At 39.9% G+C, this 20,228-nt stretch overlaps 2 protein-coding genes across 2 annotated transcripts; one reads left to right on the top strand and one right to left on the bottom strand.

The window, feature by feature from the left end:
• Positions 1 to 8,057: 8,057 nt before the first annotated feature.
• LOC102791951 (protein mono-ADP-ribosyltransferase PARP14-like) lies at positions 8,058 to 18,051 on the top strand. The gene is made up of 15 exons (XM_035915702.2): positions 8,058 to 8,294; positions 9,309 to 9,472; positions 10,390 to 12,456; positions 12,996 to 13,232; positions 13,315 to 13,539; positions 13,688 to 13,754; positions 14,057 to 14,200; positions 14,323 to 14,382; positions 14,493 to 14,666; positions 14,851 to 14,989; positions 15,092 to 15,147; positions 16,093 to 16,797; positions 16,970 to 17,103; positions 17,199 to 17,376; positions 17,483 to 18,051. The coding sequence occupies exons 1-15, from the start codon at positions 8,120 to 8,122 to the stop codon at positions 17,761 to 17,763; spliced, it is 4,806 nt and encodes a 1,601-aa protein (XP_035771595.2). The 5' UTR covers positions 8,058 to 8,119; the 3' UTR covers positions 17,764 to 18,051.
• Positions 18,052 to 18,232: 181 nt separating this feature from the next.
• On the bottom strand, positions 18,233 to 20,214 carry cbln11 (cerebellin 11). Its single transcript, XM_035915720.2, has 3 exons — positions 19,839 to 20,214; positions 18,700 to 18,828; positions 18,233 to 18,516 (listed from the first exon to the last, which is right to left on the bottom strand). The coding sequence occupies exons 1-3, from the start codon at positions 20,212 to 20,214 to the stop codon at positions 18,233 to 18,235; spliced, it is 789 nt and encodes a 262-aa protein (XP_035771613.2).
• Between the last annotated feature and the right edge of the window lie 14 nt (positions 20,215 to 20,228).

The following is a 20,228-nucleotide window of genomic DNA, read 5'->3' as shown; positions in this document are numbered from 1 at the left end:
GTTTTCAATCTGGACTTAGAGAGCTGCACTGAAGACACTTGTCTAATATGAAGGGGAAGGTTGTTCCAAAGCATCGGAGCCACAATTGAGAAAGCTCGATCTCCTCTGAGTTTCAGCCGCAACTTAGGGACTGACAACAGCAATTGATCAGCTAAATGGAGCGAGTGAGTAGGAACATGAGGCTTCAACAAATCAGATAAATAAACAGGGGCCAAACCATTTAAAAATTTTAAAACCAATAAAGGACTTTAAAACGGATCCTAAAAACAATAGGAAGCCAATGGAGTGAAGCCAGAACTGGAGTGATACGGTCAAATTTCCTTCTACCAGTTAAAAAACGTGCTGCCGCATTTTGCATTAATTGCAAGCATGACAGGGTGCCTAACCCAACCCCAATTAAAAGGGAATTGCAATAGTCCAAACGTGAGGTAATAAAGGCATGAATAACAGTTTCCAAATTACGTTTGGAAAGTAAAGACTTGACCTTCGATAGGTGTCTGAGGTGATAAAAAGACGATTTATCCACCCCATTTACATGACCATCAAAGGTAAGTGCAGAATCAAAATTCACACCAAGATTTACGATTGAACTTTTCAGATGGGAAGTCAAAACACCAATGTCAGCATCTGGAGAAACAATAGAGCAATGCGGGCTAAATAAAATTTCTTCCGTTTTATTATCATTAAAATTTAAACAGTTATTTGCCATCCACAGTTTAACGTCACTGAGACAGTCAAGTAAAGATTGACAGGGAGAAGTATCCAGGTAGCTAAAAGCTAAATAAAGCTGATAATCATCCGCATACAAGTGAAAAGATACTTTATGTTTTTGAAATATCCCACCAAGAGGAAGTAAATACAGCGAAAAGAGTAAAGTCCAACGTGTGTCCACGTTGTTGAGTGGCACCATTTACAGATTAGACAAAATTAAAAGAATTTACTAAGTCCAGGAAGTCCTTGACCAAGGGCAGTAAACATGTATATTAAAATCCCCAAGCAGGAGGATCTGGTCATAGTGGCACACGCATTCAGCAAGGAATTCCAAAAACTCGGATTACATTTTGGGGGGCGATAAACAATCACACACAACAGCAAAGGCAAATGGCCAAGTTCACATAAACAGAGTGAGTTAAGCGCTTTAATGAACTAGTACCAGCTGGCTGTACCTTTTTTAATGTTCAGCTGAGTTTCTGGTTGTGGAGGAGGGCTCGCTAAGGTTTTTAAGACACGTTTGGACTTGAAACAGCTGTTCCCATCAACTCGCTACACAAGCTTTTTTGATATTTAATGGATCGGATTACATTTTTTATTTCTCTCCGATATCCAATCCAGTAATTTAGGTCAGTATCGGACTGATAAAGATACGTAATATCGGATCGGTCCATCTCTAGTCAGAACTGCTGCAGATATCTTCACACTGACTCAACCAGTGGACTTCAGGTGGAAGGCAAAGAATTTGCGGACCTGATCTAAGGGCTCGCTGATGAGTGTGTGGATCAGCCTGTTCAAAGACACCTGGAGGTGTTCAAATGAGAGTAATTTCTCTTTGAGAGAAATTGATGAACTGATTAGAACAAAGCAACAAGATATGTGGTATGACTATTTTAAAGAGATTAGCAAAATTGACTTTTGATGCTTGTAAGAAGACAAAACCTTTGCTCCATTATGGTGGTAAGTTTGTACAAAGATTTTTCTCAGTTTCTCCAAATGGAGCACCACTGGCATCACTGAGAAGATTCATCATATTGCATTTGAACAGTCATTTGTACATTTATGTTGAAAAAGCAGAAGAATTTTAATCTAATCTGGAAGACAAGATGTATATTGTTCAAGAAATATGAACCTACAGAGGGCTGAATTTAAAGACAGCCTAAAAATCTAAATGAAAATGATCAAGCAGGCTAGCAAGTATTTAAATGCAGTATATTTAGATATTCATCATAAGATAATTGGGCACTAAAGCTGTAGCTTCACTGAATCTACTTGCTGACTCTGTAAACAGTGTTGATTTGCTGGTGAAAATGTTGATTGTCAGTTCAGAGATTTATACTAAATGCCCAGAACACCAAGAAGTTCTTAATTTATTTTTTAAAAATTAGCCTTTAGTAAAACAGGTACACATCAGGAGTTTGAATTTTACCAGAGCTGAAGACGGTGTAACTGCAAAAATAATAGCTCGCATATTTCTAGCTATGATCAGCACCATGCACAAGAACCACAGTCAGATTGGAAGAATGGACGCATTTATCTAAAGTGACATAAAGACAGCTGTGATGTCTGAAACAAAAGAAGCAACCAGTCATTTATAGATTAACTGACTGGATGGGGTTATTGCACCAAACAGCGACAGTTATTCAGAATTCTTCATTCAACAATCACTTCCAAAGGACCAGCTTCTACATATATTACACACATATATTGCAGCATGTGTGCATAATCACAAGTTGTCATAAAACATGAACTATCCACCCTTCAGAACGTCACCTTTCAGACATTGTGCTTAGCAAACTGATTGACAGCGTTGCTCAAATCCAAACTGTTGGGGGTAAAGTCATCCTTTTTTCCTCCCTCCTCTCCTTAGCATCGCTTCATTTCCTGCTGATCATAAAATGCTACTGTGCTGACTAACTATTCTATGAGAAGCTTGCCAAAAAACAGACTTTTTTGGTGCTGGGTATTTAAAAAAATAAAGGTCCATTAAAGGCAGTGAAACACTACAGGCCTCAACAAAGATCACACAGTAAACCAAGAGCTGTAGCTCACAAGTTTCAGCCAGTGAGCGAAGCAACAGAAACAGCAGAAGTGAGGCAGGAAAGTGCAGTGTAACCACCTCATGAACCAGCAAAAGGGTTAGTGTCTTCAGTTTCATCATCATCTCTGTAAATACAGAAGGAACCTGCAACAGAAGATGGAGGATACAGAGTCAGAGGTACATATGGACAACAAGGAACCGGTACCAGAGCCAAGATACAGAGGAAGTACCACAATACAGAGATCAAGCACAGCATGTTTACATATATACAAATGTGCTCGTGCAAGATGGGTGAAGGTAGGGTGCATTTAACAAAAGGTGAGCTGTTTATTGAGGCTTGTGTCAAAAGTATAAAACCAAGGAAAATTACAAAATAAAAAGAGAAACTACCAAAACTAGACAACATTGGCACAAGAGGACACAGGTGAAGTACATGAACAGACACTGACAAACGACAGAGAGAAACATAGACAATATACAGTGGGGCAAAAAAGTATTTAGTCAGCCACCGATTGTGCAAGTTCCCCCACTTAAAATGATGACAGAGGTCAGTAATTTGCACCAGAGGTACACTTCAACTGTGAGAGACAGAATGTGAAAAAAAAAATCCATGAATTCACATGGTAGGATTTGTAAAGAATTTATTCGTAAATCAGGGTGGAAAATAAGTATTTGGTCACCTCAAACAAGGAAAATCCCTGGCTCTCACAGACCTGTAACGTCTTCTGTAAGAAGCTTTTCTGTCCCCCACTCGTTACCTGTATGAATGGCACCTGTTTGACCTCATCATCTGTATAAAAGACACCTGTCCACAGCCTCAACCAGTCAGACTCCAAACGCCGCCATGGCCAAGACCAAAGAGCTTTCGAAGGACACCAGGAAAAGAATTGTAGACCTGCACCAGACTGGGAAGAGTGAATCTACAATAGGCAAGCAGCTTGGTGTGAAAAAATCAACTGTGGGAGCAATCATCAGAAAATGGAAGACATACAAGACCACTGATAATCTCCCTCGATCTGGGGCTCCACGCAAGATCTCATCCCGTGGGGTCAAAATGATCATGAGAACGGTGAGCAAAGATCCCAGAACCACACGGGGGGACCTGGTGAATGACCTGCAGAGAGCTGGGACCAAAGTAACAAAGATCACCATCAGTAACACACTACAACGGCAGGGAATCAAATCCCGCAGTGCCAGACGTGTTCCGCTGCTGAAGCCAGTGCATGTCCAGGCCCGTCTGAAGTTTGCCAGAGAGCACATGGATGATACAGCAGAGGATTGGGAGAATGTCATGTGGTCAGATGAAACCAAAGTAGAACTTTTTGGTATAAACTCAACTCGTCGTGTTTGGAGGAAGAAGAATACTGAGTTGCATCCCAAGAACACCATACCTACTGTGAAGCATGGGGGTGGAAACATCATGCTATGGGGCTGTTTTTCTGCCAAGGGGACAGGACGACTGATCCGTGTTAAGGACAGAATGAATGGGGCCAAGTATCGTGAGATTTTGAGCCAAAACCTCCTTCCATCAGTGAGAACTTTGAAGATGAAACGAGGCTGGGTCTTCCAACATGACAATGATCCAAAACACACCGCCCGGGCAACAAAGGAGTGGCTCCGTAAGAAGCATTTGAAAGTCCTGGAGTGGCCTAGCCAGTCTCCAGACCTCAACCCCATAGAAAATCTGTGGCGGGAGTTGAAAGTCCGTGTTGCTCGGCGACAGCCCCAAAACATCACTGCTCTTGAGAAGATCTGCATGGAGGAATGGGCCAAAATACCAGCTACTGTGTGTGCAAACCTGGTAAAGACCTATAGTAAACGTTTGACCTCTGTTATTGCCAACAAAGGTTATGTTACAAAGTATTGAGTTGTATTTTTGTTATTGACCAAATACTTATTTTCCACCCTGATTTACGAATAAATTCTTTACAAATCCTACCATGTGAATTCATGGATTTTTTTTTTTCACATTCTGTCTCTCACAGTTGAAGTGTACCTCTGGTGCAAATTACTGACCTCTGTCATCATTTTAAGTGGGGGAACTTGCACAATCGGTCGCTGACTAAATACTTTTTTGCCCCACTGTATACATAGAGGGGTAATTAGAAAAATAGGAAACACCGGGGAACACAGCTGAAACTCATCAGGTAAACAAGTCTGTGGAAAGTGAAAATGAACACTGAGTGCACAGTACAAAGATTACCAAAATAAATCAGAAAGCAGGAGGACATTAGACTAAAACACACTAACTTGACACAGAAAATAAAAACAAACACAATTGGCTGTTTGTTAGAGACACACAGGACAAAACAAAGGAAGGTTAAAGGAAACAGGATGGAAAATAACTCAATGGAAAAATAACATAAACACATGGATAGTGTTAAATATCAGTGTGTCACCATAGTCCCGGCTCACCCTTGAGTCTGTGAGCGATTGGGGCAACCACACCCTAGGTTAATTCTGCTTACTCTTTTCAGTCGCTATCCACAACGCACTCGAACAACTTAGCGAACAGACAGTGTAGATAAGCTCCAATATGCACACTTTAGATTAAAGGTGGTGCTTACCTTTTTAAGATGACCCAGGTCGCTGTTCGCTTCGCTGGTCGAACTCCAAACTACCCAATCTGTCTTCCTAATCCCGGACAAGCCGCAAATTGTTAAATATCAACACTTCACTGAATTCTTTTGATTCCTCAGAGGCATCCGATGGGAGACAACACACTGCTCGGTAGACTATTTCACACTTCACTCTCTTACACAATTACTTCTAGAAGGGAGATGCGTCCTGCATGATACGTTGCAGCGGACCTCAAAATATTGACGGAACTTGACAGTTTTATTACCGGTCACCCGATTCTAGTCTAAACAACAGTGTTTCAGTAAGTTTCCACTAAAAAAGGGTTCCCTGTTATCTGGGGAGTACAAAATACAAACATAATACGTAATACAAACTGACACATGAACAGAAAGGGAAGGACATACCAAGATATGACCAAGACAGCCTGGGCATGAAAAGAAACAAAATGAGAACCATTGTTGACTAAACAAGGAATGACCGAGAAATAATACAAGATACTGTAGAAATACAAAGAAATCCCATCATAAATCCCAAACTAAAAAGATTTAAAAGTCCAAAAACAAAACAGTGTGTCAAAGACCCAGAGCCATGACATTCAGCTCTGGAGAGCTAGAGCAAACGAATGCTTGCATACGTTCCCTGCCTTGTGACTGTTACTGTTCCAAACCAATACGGACATGCTGGACAGCTGGTGACCAACATCAGAATCGTTGAGTGCATTTTAGCTATATAAGTAATCTGCAACTTTGAAAATGTGTTGTAGAGTTTGTTGCAGTGCTCACCAGACAGTATTAAGTATATGAGTTAAGAGGATAGTCTGTGTTCTCATGCGGTTTGATGAGCACAGCACTAGAGGGAGCCAGTCAACAATGTCATGTTCAGGAATAATCACACATTGATTGCAAATGTTATGGGAAAGCTGAGTGTGAGTGTTAAGTGTGCATTTTGGGTTATGACCAATGAATTCAGCAGTTATTTTTTAATTCTCTAAGTTAGGGGTAGGTGAATTTATGTTAAATTGTTTTATTTCATTTGAAGTTTTAACGTGGAATTATGTTAATTCAATGTGATTCTAAAGTAAATATGTTGAATAATGAGGGAATGAGTGAAGTGCAGTCAGCCTCCTGTGGCACTGCTTCCTGAACCCACTGTTGCAGAGCTTTCTCTTCACTGAGTCTGATTGCTTGCTCTCCAAATAATGTGGATTTTATGTTGAAATCCTAGTTGGTTTTCAGTTCACAGACACTAAATCCCTGGGACACCTTGAAGTTATTCATTGTTTCAAAAAAATTAACCAATGTATCCTGTAACACAGTCAAGAGCTTGAGTTGTTTTTCTTATTAATCTAAGTTACGGGTATGTGATGATGTAATAATCCCCAGTTTTGGTCAAATTGGCTACACAGTGCTCCCTAACCTGTGTGCCACTTGATGAAGGCCCAGATATCCCCATGGCACCAGTGACATTTGCTCACTGCAGTGACTTCTCTTGTGTGCTCCTAGCCTGTTTCTTGGATTACATTTGCCATGATGTGTTTTGTTTTTATTAAGTCTGCCTGTGGATTCTCGATTTATGCTTCTCATCCATCCATCTTCCTCTGTTTATCCAATCATAAACAGAAGAAGATGGATTGTCATAGAGGTTATTAGAAAGAAATATATTTTCACCGGTCTGATAGTTTAACAAAGGACATCAAAGGACATTTGAAGTGTATTCTTTTTCCATTGTCACTCTCCTCTCCAACACAACTGTGAACACATCTCTGAACACCTGACTAGCACTTCAGGATTATTATATTTCTTCTGTGTCAGACTCTACATTTTGTGCATCTCTCAAGCTAAATGAACACCATCCTTAAGATGATAAAGAGATGTTTCCACCTTTGCTTCACAGATACACATATTTGGGTTGTCAACAAAAATCCTCAGGAAAAAACTTTTTGAACAGTTAACCAATGCAGCCACTTTCCCTAAAACTTTACATTACCAAAGTCATTTACTGCACAACCCTTGAGTTATCGCACCACAGCCTATTATTTATTCAGGCTTTACATCCTATATTTATTCAAATAAAAGTAACCCGTGAGAATTATTGTGTTTGACTCAGAGGACACTAAATTATGAAAGTCACTCAGATGAGCAAGCAACCAGCAAGCAGTCTGTTTCTCCTGATTCTGATAGGTTAGCAGAGCAGATCTACAGGCATTTTTTTTGTCTCTCGGTGTTAAGTCTGTACCTCACCTCTTTCACAATGGCCGTGAAGATGAAGGCTTCCTTAAGGCTTTAACTCACTGCAGAGCCTGAGTTTGATCAGTTCAGAAAAATAATAGTTAAAAAAAACGTTTTAAAAAACTGTTTTTTTGCCATGTTTTATGCACACACACACACACACAGGGAGAGAGAGAATAATAAAGAAGTCACAGTTTAGCAAAAACACTAAATGCAATTTTCTTTTATAAATTTGGTCAGAAACAGAACTTCATCTGTGCAAAAAAGAAAGAAAGAAAGACAAAATGCTGAAGCACAAAAGTGGAGAAAAGTTTTCCTCAAACTACATACTGAGTAGAGTAATTACCCTTTATTTCAGTATTCCCCAGAGAGATATTTGAGGCTATTGTTGGATTTAATTTCTTTAAATAATACAGTTCTCCAGTGAGGAAGGAGGAAATGATGCCGTTCACGGCTGGTGACGTCTAAACTGAGACAGTATGGGCTGGGCTGCTGAGCCTCTGACTGCTGGAAGCTTTCGCTCCAGGTGTGAGTTTCTTTAGTCTTTCCAGTTCACATTATGGGGGACATTTACAAGTATTCCGTTTTCTTCGAGTGTTCCAAACTGAGCGCAGAGCAAAGGAAGAGGATAGAAAACTATTTCCATATTCGTCGCAAATCGGGCGGCGGTGAGTGCGGCTCGGTGACGGACGTAAACGATAAAGTTTACAGCGTCGCGTTTAAGGAGCGAGATGGTAAGTCAAGTGAACTGATTTGAATAAGAGTCTTTTTTGATCTCTTAATGTGAAAACTATTTTGATGGCATGAAAATGAAAGTATGGAAAGTGAAAGTAAGCATGAAAACAGTTTATATTAATCGATTATTGTCCATCATTTTTTGTATGTTTTAATGAATGTGAACAGTTTGAATACAACATAGTATTTTTACTGTGTATTTATTTTTTAAAGCACATAAAAAGTATCTGTCACTACGTCACTGTGGCCATTTAGAAAAACAAGAGAGCATAGTTTCACTTTCACTCTTTTTGTTTAGGGCAAGTGTGACAAACCAGTAAGACCTAATCGTCGCTTGTTATATTGAAAGAAAAAACATCCAAAACTCTGCATAAAGATATTAGAATAATTACAACTAAAACTCCAAGAAAGAACATTAGCCTACTGAAAAACAAGCAAACAAACGAGCTGTCATTCCAATTAAAAGTAAAGCAGATGTAGTACGGGCCCTACAACAACCACGTGACAAGCTTCTCCGGGGAAAGTAAGGAAACGGCACACCACGTGATCTGGGGACTTATCCAACTGATGCTGATGCCGGGGGTCCAAAAACAGATCATTGAAATCCTCATGACTGAGAAGCTGAAACTTCTTATTTTTTAGCTCTACACTGCAGAATAACTGAAATTATTTTTGAAGCATCATGTTTTCTCCATATGAAATATCATTCCTGTTATAAAGGTAGTGAAATAGAAGCATGCAGTGGCACCCTGCTCTTTGCTGTACTCAAGTCAAGTGAAAATCCTTGAACCTGAAAGGTTTATGTGCAGTAACAAAAGCAAATGTCACCACCTGTCTGTGCTAATCACGTTTATACACATAGATTCACCTGTAACGGAAAGAGTGAGTCTGTTAGCATGCCACTGACTGGGTATCTCATGTTAAACACATTTCACATGCAATCAAAATGTAGCAGTAAAGAATAAATAAATAAAAGCTGGGCTTTAAAGACAATGTCTTCTTTTCTGTTTCAGCTCAACAAAGAGTCCTGCAAAAATCTCGGCATGAGTTCAACTTTCCAGATTGTACTCTGGTTCTGACTGTGAGAGACAGCCCAGGACCTCCCGTCTCTTCTCCCACATCCTCCTCGTCTCCAGGCCAGCCAGTTAGCCCCAAACTAGATGTAAGCTCTTCACAGGTCAGCTCTGTAATGTATTATCGCTCTGTAAATGCAACACTATATGGTAAATGGCCTGTATTTATATAGCGCCTTACTAGTCCCTAAGGACCCCAAAGCGCTTTACATATCCAGTCATCCACCCATTCACACACACATTCACACACTGGTGATGGCAAGCTACATTGTAGCCACAGCCACCCTGGGGCGCACTGACAGAGGCGAGGAAAACAAAGGAAAAAGAAAGTGATCAATTCTTTTTGTTGGTTAGACACTGAAAAAGTTTGTTTGTTGATTAAAAAAGACGACCCAGCTGTATAAAACTTGCAAAATGAGTAAAAACAAAATGATGCAGACGTTAAGCATAGATAAGCAACATTAGCATGTTATTTATCTTGTTGCAAGTTCAGCACATGTTTTTGCATTTTTACCTAAAAAAAAAATTGTATTGCAAGAATGGCACAAAGACACCCAGAAGCAAGTGTGAAAAGACCACTTATGACGACGGAGTCACAGAAACAAAGACCATATAAATATATATACACATATATATACACACAAAGGAGTGACATTCCACAGGGGGTAAACATTTTGGGTGGTGCAGGTAAAGACAGAAAGCAAATCAGCCACAGACAAGCAAAGGAAGAGCTGCTGTCATAATAAACTGAGAACAAAGAAAAAAAAAACTCAATAAACTCTGAAAATAAAACATAAAAGAAACATAAAGTGACACTATTGTAATGGATTGGAATTACATATCACCCCAAGCAACCATTGTGAAAGAACAGAATATGGTTTAGTGTATTTTTCCAGTCTTGAAAACCTCAAATAATATTAATCTTTAAGACTTAAACAAATTAAAACTCTTAATGAAGGCAAAATGTGGAAATATATCTTTTTCATTATTAACAGCTGTTATTTGGCATATCTTTCTGCAGAATCAGTCATCTCCTGCATCAAGCCTGACAGTCAGTGGTGAAGAATACGAACCATCTATTGATAGCTATCTCCTCCGTTACTTAAGTGAATGTCCAAAGGCTGGAAAAGAACTGGAGACAGAGCTTTTCTCTGTGGGCTGCAGTGCTCAGCTTTTCCCAGATAAGGTTTTAGTCAGAAGAGATCAACCATGTGCCGCAGATGTTAACTGGAAAGCTGAGGTAGACAAGGTTTTTGATGGCTACCTGTCCCACTATGAGGTGGATGCTCGCAATGTCAAAGCTTTGCTCCAGTCCTTGAACTCTCCAAAGACAACAGATGAGTTAAAGGTGTACAGCGAACTTGGGTTGACAGTGGTGGTTGGGAGACAGTCTAAGGTGAACGCCAAATTATTGGAAGTCAAGGGCATAAGAGGTAAACTTGGATCAGCATCAGGTGAGAGTGAGAAGCAAAACAGTATTCGTCGACTGGGTGAGGCCAAACTCCGTCTCCTCTGGAGAGAGATTGAGGAAGGTTTGGGAGAACATTTTCCAGAGGTGAAAGCCACACAGGGTGATGAAGGACAGCTGACTTTGGCAGGTACTGTGGAGGAGATTCTTAAGGCTGGACAGCTAGTATCTGATAAGGAGAAATTGGTGTTAGACCGCACAGTTTCTGACAAGAGCCCACATTTTTTCAGCTTCCTCAGAAAGGTGTATGGAGGGCCAAGGGTGCTAGGTGATTTTTTAGGTGTCGGTGACAAGGTGGAAATAGAGTTAAGAGACACAGAGCTACTTTTCTTTGCACTCTCGGCTGGTAAACTTGATGATGCGGAAAAAAACCTGCAAGAAAAATTCAAGGATGTCAGGTTTGAAGTTCCGAACTGCTCCATTGTGCCACTGGAGCTTCGGGAAAAACTTAATTCCAAGACAAATAAGATGAATCAAGGGCAGTGTAGGGCTCAAGTTGTGTTTACCTCAGACAGCATTGTGTACTTAGTGGGCCACAGCAAAGAGGTTGAAGAGCTGAGCGACATTGTCACACAGTTTATTTTGGACCAGGCAAGTGTAGAAGGACATGTTGCTCTCCCTTTCCCAGAGTTGCTAGAACTCTTACCAGACCTGTTGCAACTGTTTAAGTGTGACTCTTCAGAGGTTACCTTACATCCTTTAACATCTTCTTCTAGACCAGTGGTGCAACTGGAAGGCCCATCAGGAAAAGTGACTGAGTTTAGGAATAAGCTGGGTCCACTTCTTCAGTCCCTTGTTAGGGACAGAGTCAGCATTAGCATGCCAGGGGCAGTAAGGTTTTTTGAAGGTCTCGCTGGAAGAAATACTCTCGTAAGTGTTGGTCAATCCTACAAGTGTCTCATACAGCTTGAAGAACAGAATCATGTTAGTAGACAAAATTCAGGAGTCACCAAATACAACCTTTGCGATGGGCTCCAGGTGTTGGTCTGTCAGGGTGACATCACCACACAATGGGCTGATGCTCTGCTGAATGCTGCTAATGAAGATCTGGAACATGGTGGTGGTGTGGCTGCCGCACTGAGTAAAGCAGGTGGTCCTCAGGTGCAGATAGAGTGCAGAGCCATGGTGAAGCAAACTGGAAAAATCCCTACAGGTGATGTGGCAATGACCACCGGCGGAAACCTGAAATGCAAGAAACTGCTGCATGCAGTTGGGCCTGTTAATGGAAAATGTGGTGGCAAAGAGAGAATGCTACTGGAAAAGACTGTCAGCTCTGCTCTGAATTTAGCAGAAATGAAGAAGTTTACATCCATAGCCATGCCCTGTATCAGCTCGGGTTTGTTCTGTGTTCCTCTTACTATGTGCGCTGAGGCTATTGCAACTGCTGTTAAAGAGTTTGGCAGTCAGGGAGGTCGAAGTCTGAGAAAAATCATCCTGATAGATAAGAATGGAGAGGTGGTGAGGGCCATGCGGGATGCGTGTGACCGAATTCTTCGAGGGACAAGTACCGAACTCCAGCCAAATGCATCTGGCCCAAATACAGCAGGACAAGCCACTGCTGGTGCTACTGGGTGCTGTGTCCAAGTGGAGATCGTTCAGGGAACACTAGAGAACCAACAGGTAAAATACTAGTGAGCCACAATTGAATATTTCTATATAAAGGTTGAATGTACAGTTCTGCAGTAGTACTAGGGGTTTATTTACACCTACATATATCAGCTAATATTAGCCATTTGCTGAAATGCTGGTCTCAGTATTTATGAAGACTAAAAATATGACATGAAAATTTAAAAAGTAAACAAGAGATGAGAGAAACAGGGTTGCACCACATTACAAGTATTAATGTTGCAAAGTTGAGCCACCAGAAGGCGCTCTGTAATGTCCCTGTTGCCTAAATGTTTGTGGAGCATCACAAATATAACCAGCTGATCCACGTAGAGTTGTGAGGCAGAATAAAGCAAGATTATTAGTAAACTGCATTTTCATATTATTTTATTAAGGGCTCACAAATAACTACGCATTAACCAGTGTCATGGAAATTTGTATTTGTTTCGTGTATGAAAGGAAGAAGTTATTGGCTGATTTATTAGATTTTTAAATTAATTGACATGATGATCAAGATCTTTAAAAGTGAATAAAATTTGCTTTTGATTTTTAAGGTTGATGTTCTCGTATCTCCTATGGTTGCCCATGATCCCGTTTCTTCTCGTGTTGGAAGTGGGCTGTTAAAAGTGATTGGGCCTCAGATGATTGCAAAGTTTCATCAGGAAGCAGGAGGTGCGACACTGCCTGGTGAAATAGTGTTGGTGAAGAACTTACCTCCTCTGCAATGCAAAGCAGTGGTCTTCCTCAACCTAATTTCTTGGGACAACAATCAAAACGGAACAGCAGTCCAGGTGAATTAAGAGGGAATTCTGTGTGCTGTTATAGGTTTTTGTGAATCAGATTTACAACCCTAATGATAAATTAATCTTCCAGGCGCTGAGACAGGGAATCAGAAAAATTCTGGCATCCTGTCAGATCAGAGGTTTTAGTTCAGTTGCCTTTCCTGTGCTCGGGACGGGTGCTGTCCTACAATTTCCTCACAGCGTGGCATCCAGGGTTCTTCTGGAGGAGGTTGGTGAATTTGAAAAGGACAGAATCAACAGTCCACCTTTCCTGGTGCGTATTGTGATTCATCCCAGTGACAAAGATTCAAGCAAGGTAAAGGCCATTTAATTACAGTCCTTTGTTTAAAAAATGCAAATAAAAATGTTTAGCCTCTAAATGTGTTGGTCAGTGGACAACCTTTCACTACCAAGAAGAAATACAACTGACTACTAAAAGGGCATCACTTTGTTTTTATCTGCAGGCCTTCCAGTCTGTGCAGGGAAATCTGCATCTCAGAGGATTCACAAATGATATTAACCCAGATCAAGGTTGGGATGTTTTCATTTTGAATTTTAAAATAATTAAAAACATGCGTAAATTTCTTCTTTAGAAATTAAATGAATTTATCCTTAAGACCACATTAATTATCTGATTCCAAAGAGGCAGGAAAACACCACATAGGCTAAAATTAAGTGTAACACACTCATGTATAAATAGATATTTTTATTATTTTAATAATATTTTATCTGGAGGCAGAAAGTTGTTTATTGCTTTATAAAAAATTGTGAAAATTGTGACTATTTACTGTATCATATTTAACCATGACTCTTTCTTATTTCTGTCACTTTAGAGTCCTTTTACCGCCATGTCTCTCTGTCTGATCATGAGGTCACAGCCATGTTGGGTGAGGTCAAGGTTCAGATGCTCCGTGGAGACATCTTAAATGGGGGCACCGATGTCATTGTCAATACGACTGATTTCTCTCACTCTTCTGGTATAATCTAAATGTTGGTTTTATTACTGAACAAAAAATGTGAAAACAGGACCACAAGAGATTTGTTTATATTTTGCTTAAACTGAAAATGACTCTAGGTTTATACCTAACCGTGTTTGCAGGTGTCTCCAAAGCCATTGTGACCGCAGCAGGGCCATCCGTCCAAGCAGAGTTAGCTCAAAGTAAGTCTTAGGAATAACACTAAACACTAAACAGCTTTATAGATTTGTGTTTTTGATTGATTAATTGATTGATTAATCTTTCTTTTTTCTTTCTTTCTTTCTTTGGGAAGGAATTCCATCAGACTGGATGGTCACCACAGGGCCTGGAATGCTGGGATGCAAGGAAATCATCCACGTTGGCTTTAACTGCGATCCTCAGTTGATTCGCAAGTACTGCAAAAAGATACTGGTGCACTGTGAGAACAAAGGCTACAACTCTGTGTCCTTCCCAGCCATCAATACAGGTTAGTACTCCATACCTGTGTGTATGCTGATATATGTATATGAGTCTGCAAGTGGACGTGTTTATTTCTGCATCTTATTAACAGCAAATTAGTGCCCGCTGAAAAAATGTAGAGCATATAATCAATTATTGTAACATTGTATAATGCACATTATTTTCTCTATAACTGTCTTATATCCTATCAGGAGTGGGGGGTATGTCCTATGATAAAGCTTGTAAAGCCATGCTGGATGGGATAGCTGCAGCTATTGCAAAGATGAAACCAAGTTCTCTCTCACTCATTCGCATTGTCATCATGGAACACCCAGTCTTCCAGGCTTTCAGGTTTGAAATAAAACATCTTCACAACATGAGAGTAAATTATACCATAAGCATTGTTTTCCCAATCATATTTTATCGTTTAAATCACCTGCTCTGTGTTTACAGAAAAGAGCTGGAGAATCGCTTTGGACAAATAACTCCTTGCCGCATCAGTCTGAGAGGTTTGTTGTAATTTAAAATTTTGGAAAGTTTCCTTCTGCACTCCCCTTGAACATTAATGAATTTAGGTTTCTTTGTTAAACCAGAACTCTAATGAAAAATTTAAAACTATTCAATGAGCATTAGAAATCTTTGACAATTGCCAGTTACAAAAATTAACTGACAATTACTGCTGTCAGCAGTTTTCATGAATCTAGTACATCTCAGAAACTTTCTAAAGAAATGCATGTAATAAGTATTCAAGTTCAAATGCATTTTTTTTCAGATGTGAGAATAACTCAAGTAATATTCCTGTGATTCATAGCGAGCTAATGTCATAGGTTGTATATAAAAGTTGGACTTAGTTACTTTGACAGTACTGACTGGGTTCCAGACTCAGCCTCAATGTTAGTGTTTTGGGACTGTCCATGTTGGGTTTAAGAGCCAAGAATGACCACATTTAGCTCAGAGGTTAAGTAATAAGTATACTTATGGAGTAATTAATGTTAAGTACCAGTATAAGAAATACTAGAATTTTACCCACTGAAATCTTGAAATAGCTCTACAGCTACCACACAGCAATTCACACGTTTTGTCAAACGAATTCCACCAAAAGAAGCCACCATGACAGGGATGAAGGCCCAGTTCAGAGATTTAAGCTGGTGGTGATGAAACCTTGTAGACAGAACTGTAGACAAAGTTTCCACAATCTATAGATGTTTCTGGTATTAAACAGCAATATTGTAGCCTGCTAGCTTGCACACATTAGCAAAAGAAAACATTAGCATTAGTAACCTGTGCTTTAGGAATATTGAAAATTTAAAGCAACTTCACAGCAGTCTATCGACCTTATTTGATCCTGAACTACAGTCACAATATGTGTAATAGTGACACTAGAGCAGAAGCTGATACTCACTGGGTATTTTCCACAGCCCATTTATTTGCTTTTTTTTTTTATTATTTTCTAGAAAAAGCCAAACAGATGCTCAAGAAGTGGCAAAAGAAACAATCAAATTCCTTCTCTTCAATGGGACCACAAGAAAAAACCTTTGCCTCCTCTAAACCTCAGCCAGCTATGATACGTGTAATAAGCTGTGATCCATACATCACCAAGACCATCCAAAGTGAGCTGGAGAGGATCCTGCAGAAGCACCTGATAAAGAGGGAAGTAGACGTGCAGGAATTTTCAGCGCTTGAGCCCATGGAGCTCGAGGCTGTGCAGGCAAAAATCAGAGTCTTTGGAATAAGCCTGGAGCACAAGAAACATCAACATGACAAGAGCAGTGCTGGAAATATGGTCAGACCAGAAGCAAGAGCTCAGACGGGGTCAGGAAAAGATGTCTACGTGCTGGAAGGCCTAAAAGAGGACGTTTTGAGTGTCACTGAACTCATAGGCAGAGCAACCCAAGAAGCACTTTTTAAAGACTTTCAATATAAAGAAGAAGCAATAACAGCTCTAAATGTGCAGTGGTCTTTGAAGGGCATAAATGGAGCCTGGCAGGAGGTGAGTCTGCGTGACAACTACATGTTGGAGTACGCTCATACGCGGAACAAAATCTTTATTGACATAGATGGACCAGATGGCTCAAGAGTGACCGTAAACCTGAAGACACAAGAAGCCACAAATGGGGTGACAGGAATGACATACAAGCTAAAAAGGATCGAGTCTGGAGGTTTGTCCCATTTTCTAGTTTCTCTTTTTTTGTTTTGTTTTGTTTTATTTTAACCATAGTCACCTGTGTTAAGACCATTCCCTTTTGTGATGTAGAAACTTTGCCTCACTACTTATTTCAAGAAAGGATCTTGCCTTAACCATATGCTTCATTTGTTTGGTTTTTACTTTAGCATTGGAGATGCCAATTAAATGGGATCCTATGCAGGAAGAATTGTTCATGAAGGTAGAACTGCAGCCTACCTCACAGGAATATCGGGAAATAGCCCAGGGTTTCCTGAAAACAGCCAAATTCAACATTTGCAAAGTGAGTATTCTTACAAGAAATCATGCTTGCTAAGATATTTTAACATAAAACGCACCGTACATGAGGCAGTTGACTAATTTGTTTTCTGACCTCAGATTGAGCGTGTGCAAAACCTCTACCTGTGGAACGCCTACAGTGTGTGTAAGCAGCGTATACTTGCCAAGAATGGACCAGCAGAGCTAGGTGAGAAGACTCTCTACCATGGCACAACAGCAGAGTCATGCCAATGCATTGAACGGGACCGATTTGACAGGGGTCACGCAGGAAAACATGGTAAGGCATCTTTTATAATATGTCATTTAAATCCCTCAGCAAGAAAGGACATACTCCTAAAATGTATCCTAATTTTTGTTGGGTTTTTTGTGTGATTTCATTACAGCTGCAAAGTATGGAAAAGGAGTTTACTTTGCTGTCAATGCAGCATATTCAGCTAACGGATTTTCCCCAGCAGACAAATCAGGCTTAAAGAGGATGTATGTTGTTCGTGTCCTGACTGGCCGTTACACGGTCGGTAAGAGCAGCATGATTTCACCTCCTCCTCGAGGCTCAGATCCCACTGACTGCTACGACAGTCTGGTGGACAACCAGCAGCAGCCCAACATGTTTGTGATCTTCCATGATGACCAGGCCTACCCAGAATACCTCATTACCTTCAAGTGAGAAAGACTGAGAGAAGTCATGCATCAATACTGTGGGGTCAAAGAAATGTACTATAGTGTAAATGTTTCTACTCTGAGTCAATGTTAGATCTCGTTATTTAGATTTTGTCTTAAGCAATGTATCCCGGCAATACAGATGTAGTAGTTATTTAAAGTGAATAAGATTTCATCTCAGCTAACTGCGTATTTGAGAGATTGTTAAGAATGGTTGTGAGTCATAACTTTGCCTTATTTGCTTTTTTGCATTTCCCACAATAATTACATAATTACATAGAAATAGGTAAGGATTAAGAACATAAGAAATTACTGTATTTATAAGACTTTGGGGGGGGGGGGTTCATGGTTATTAAAACATCTTTATTAGATGGAGTACATCTTTGTCAACCGCACAAAAAAACAAATACAACATTTTCAGAAGACAAAATAAAGTGTACAAAAAATGACACGTCACATTTTTGTCTGATGCCACTTCACATTGGAAAAAGCAAAAATCCAGTGAATGTGCAGTACTTATTTCCATTATCACTGATCTGTCGGTTTCCCCAAAGACGAACATTGACCATGTCTCCAACTTGTAGCATTAAGACTGCACTATTTGAGCCACTGATGGGATGAGCCCGACTGTAACCATACCATGATACAATCGGGTTTCCATTGTGGTACAGACTGCCACCACTGTTTCCAGTGTTTCCTCCCCACCAGAAAGAAGAAAAGGTGAAATAATAGACTCCTTGAACTGGTGCTGTAAAATACCCTGCATTGAAAAACAACCATAAAGTAACAGCAATTAATCCAATAATGCTCCTGCTGAATAGAACAAACTGAACAGAAATACTTTTTAGAGATTATAAAATTCTCAGCAGCAGAAAAGGGGGAAGGCACGTGCGCACACGCACACACACACACACACACACATACAGCCACACTGGTTTCTAACCTGTTACTGGACTGTAGTGTCCTCCGACGTTGTACAGAACATGTCTGTACACCAGAGGGTAAAGAACATTTGCTGGCCCAATAGTGGCTTCTGTGGGTAAAGCAGCAGAAAATGCAACCTGACGTTGTCCTAAAAACACCAGAAAATATATTTTAGCTTGTTTCCTCCAAATGAATAAATAAATAAAAGTAACAATAACAAGAATAATCAGTTTTCAAATTATTTAATATTTTCATTATTATACTATAACGTTGCCACCATTCTTAAATGTTATAGAGCTAGAATTGTTTAAACACACAGTGACACCTTTTCTTTTTGTTGTTAGTACAACAGCAGTGAAGCTCACAAGAACTGAAACTTTACTAGAATGATAATAACATCTGTATTTCACCAGATGTGGTTTGAGCCTTGGTTCGATTAATTCTGAGCTTTAGTATTTAGCCAGTATTTAATCAGCAGAAAACAGTTGCCTTTCACCTCAACTAAGTATGAATTCAATAATATCAGAGAGAGATGAGACAAAAAGAGAAGGAAAAGTTTAATGCGTTAGGGCATATAAACATGTGGGGAATTAAACAAGGGGAGTGGAAAAGAATTGGAGGTCCTTCAGCAGCCTGAGCACTAAGCTTTATAAAAAAGGAAAGTATTAAACCTAATCTAGTAGAGAGAAGAGAGAAATAGACAGTGTACTATACCTGACACCTGAAACACAAATTAGAAGCTGGTTCCTGAGAGCTGAACGCGCTGCCTCCCATTCTACTCACAAACTCAGAACCATAAGTTAGCCTGCAGCCTGAGACTAAGTACTCTGTTCGGACAATATTGTGCCGTGAGTTCCTTGTGACAGGATTTCAAATTTGATTCTGGGTTTTACAGACATCAAATGAAGAGAAGCTAAAATAGAAGAAATCTGTCTGCAGGCACCAAACATGCAAACCTCCCTAATGCTTAATTTTTCGCCTGCAATAAGTTAAATTTAGTATTATAACTAAAATGATTTTGTAAAAACAATCATCAAAAATGAGTAATAAAAGACTATTTTGGAAAATAGACTTCATGAAAAGTTACATGGCACAGTGACTGCACAGTTCATTATTTTTATTCATTCATTAGTTAATTTTTACCAAATATTTTGTTACCTTCATACACCGTCCTGAGCTCAGTCAGTGTGCTGTTAAGTGCAGCCACCTTCTTCTCACTGGCTTCCAGCTTTCTGTTTGTTTCTTCAAGAGCCCTCACGGTGGCTTTCTGTCGTTCTTCTAGAGCCCCCAGTTCCTTCAGCACCATATAGATGTTGGGTTCACATAGATGGTCAGTTGTTTTGTTTGCTGTCCGAGTGGCTGGTGTTTCAGACCCTGGGTCAGCTGACACGTCGTTATTGTTCTCTGCCTTAGTATCTTCATATGAGAGCTCAGTGATCAGGTTCTGATTGATTTCATTCTGATCACCCATTTCCTCACATTCAGATAAACCAGCAAGTAAACAAATAAGAATAATTACTGTTAATCTCTCCATTTTCCAGGTTAGAT

Source organism: Neolamprologus brichardi, chromosome 3 (genome assembly GCF_056152115.1).
Source record: "Neolamprologus brichardi isolate AB-2024 chromosome 3, ASM5615211v1, whole genome shotgun sequence".
Lineage (NCBI taxonomy): Eukaryota > Metazoa > Chordata > Actinopteri > Cichliformes > Cichlidae > Neolamprologus > Neolamprologus brichardi.
Note: the sequence above shows the minus strand (reverse complement) of the source record. Positions and strands in the feature narration are given on the sequence as shown.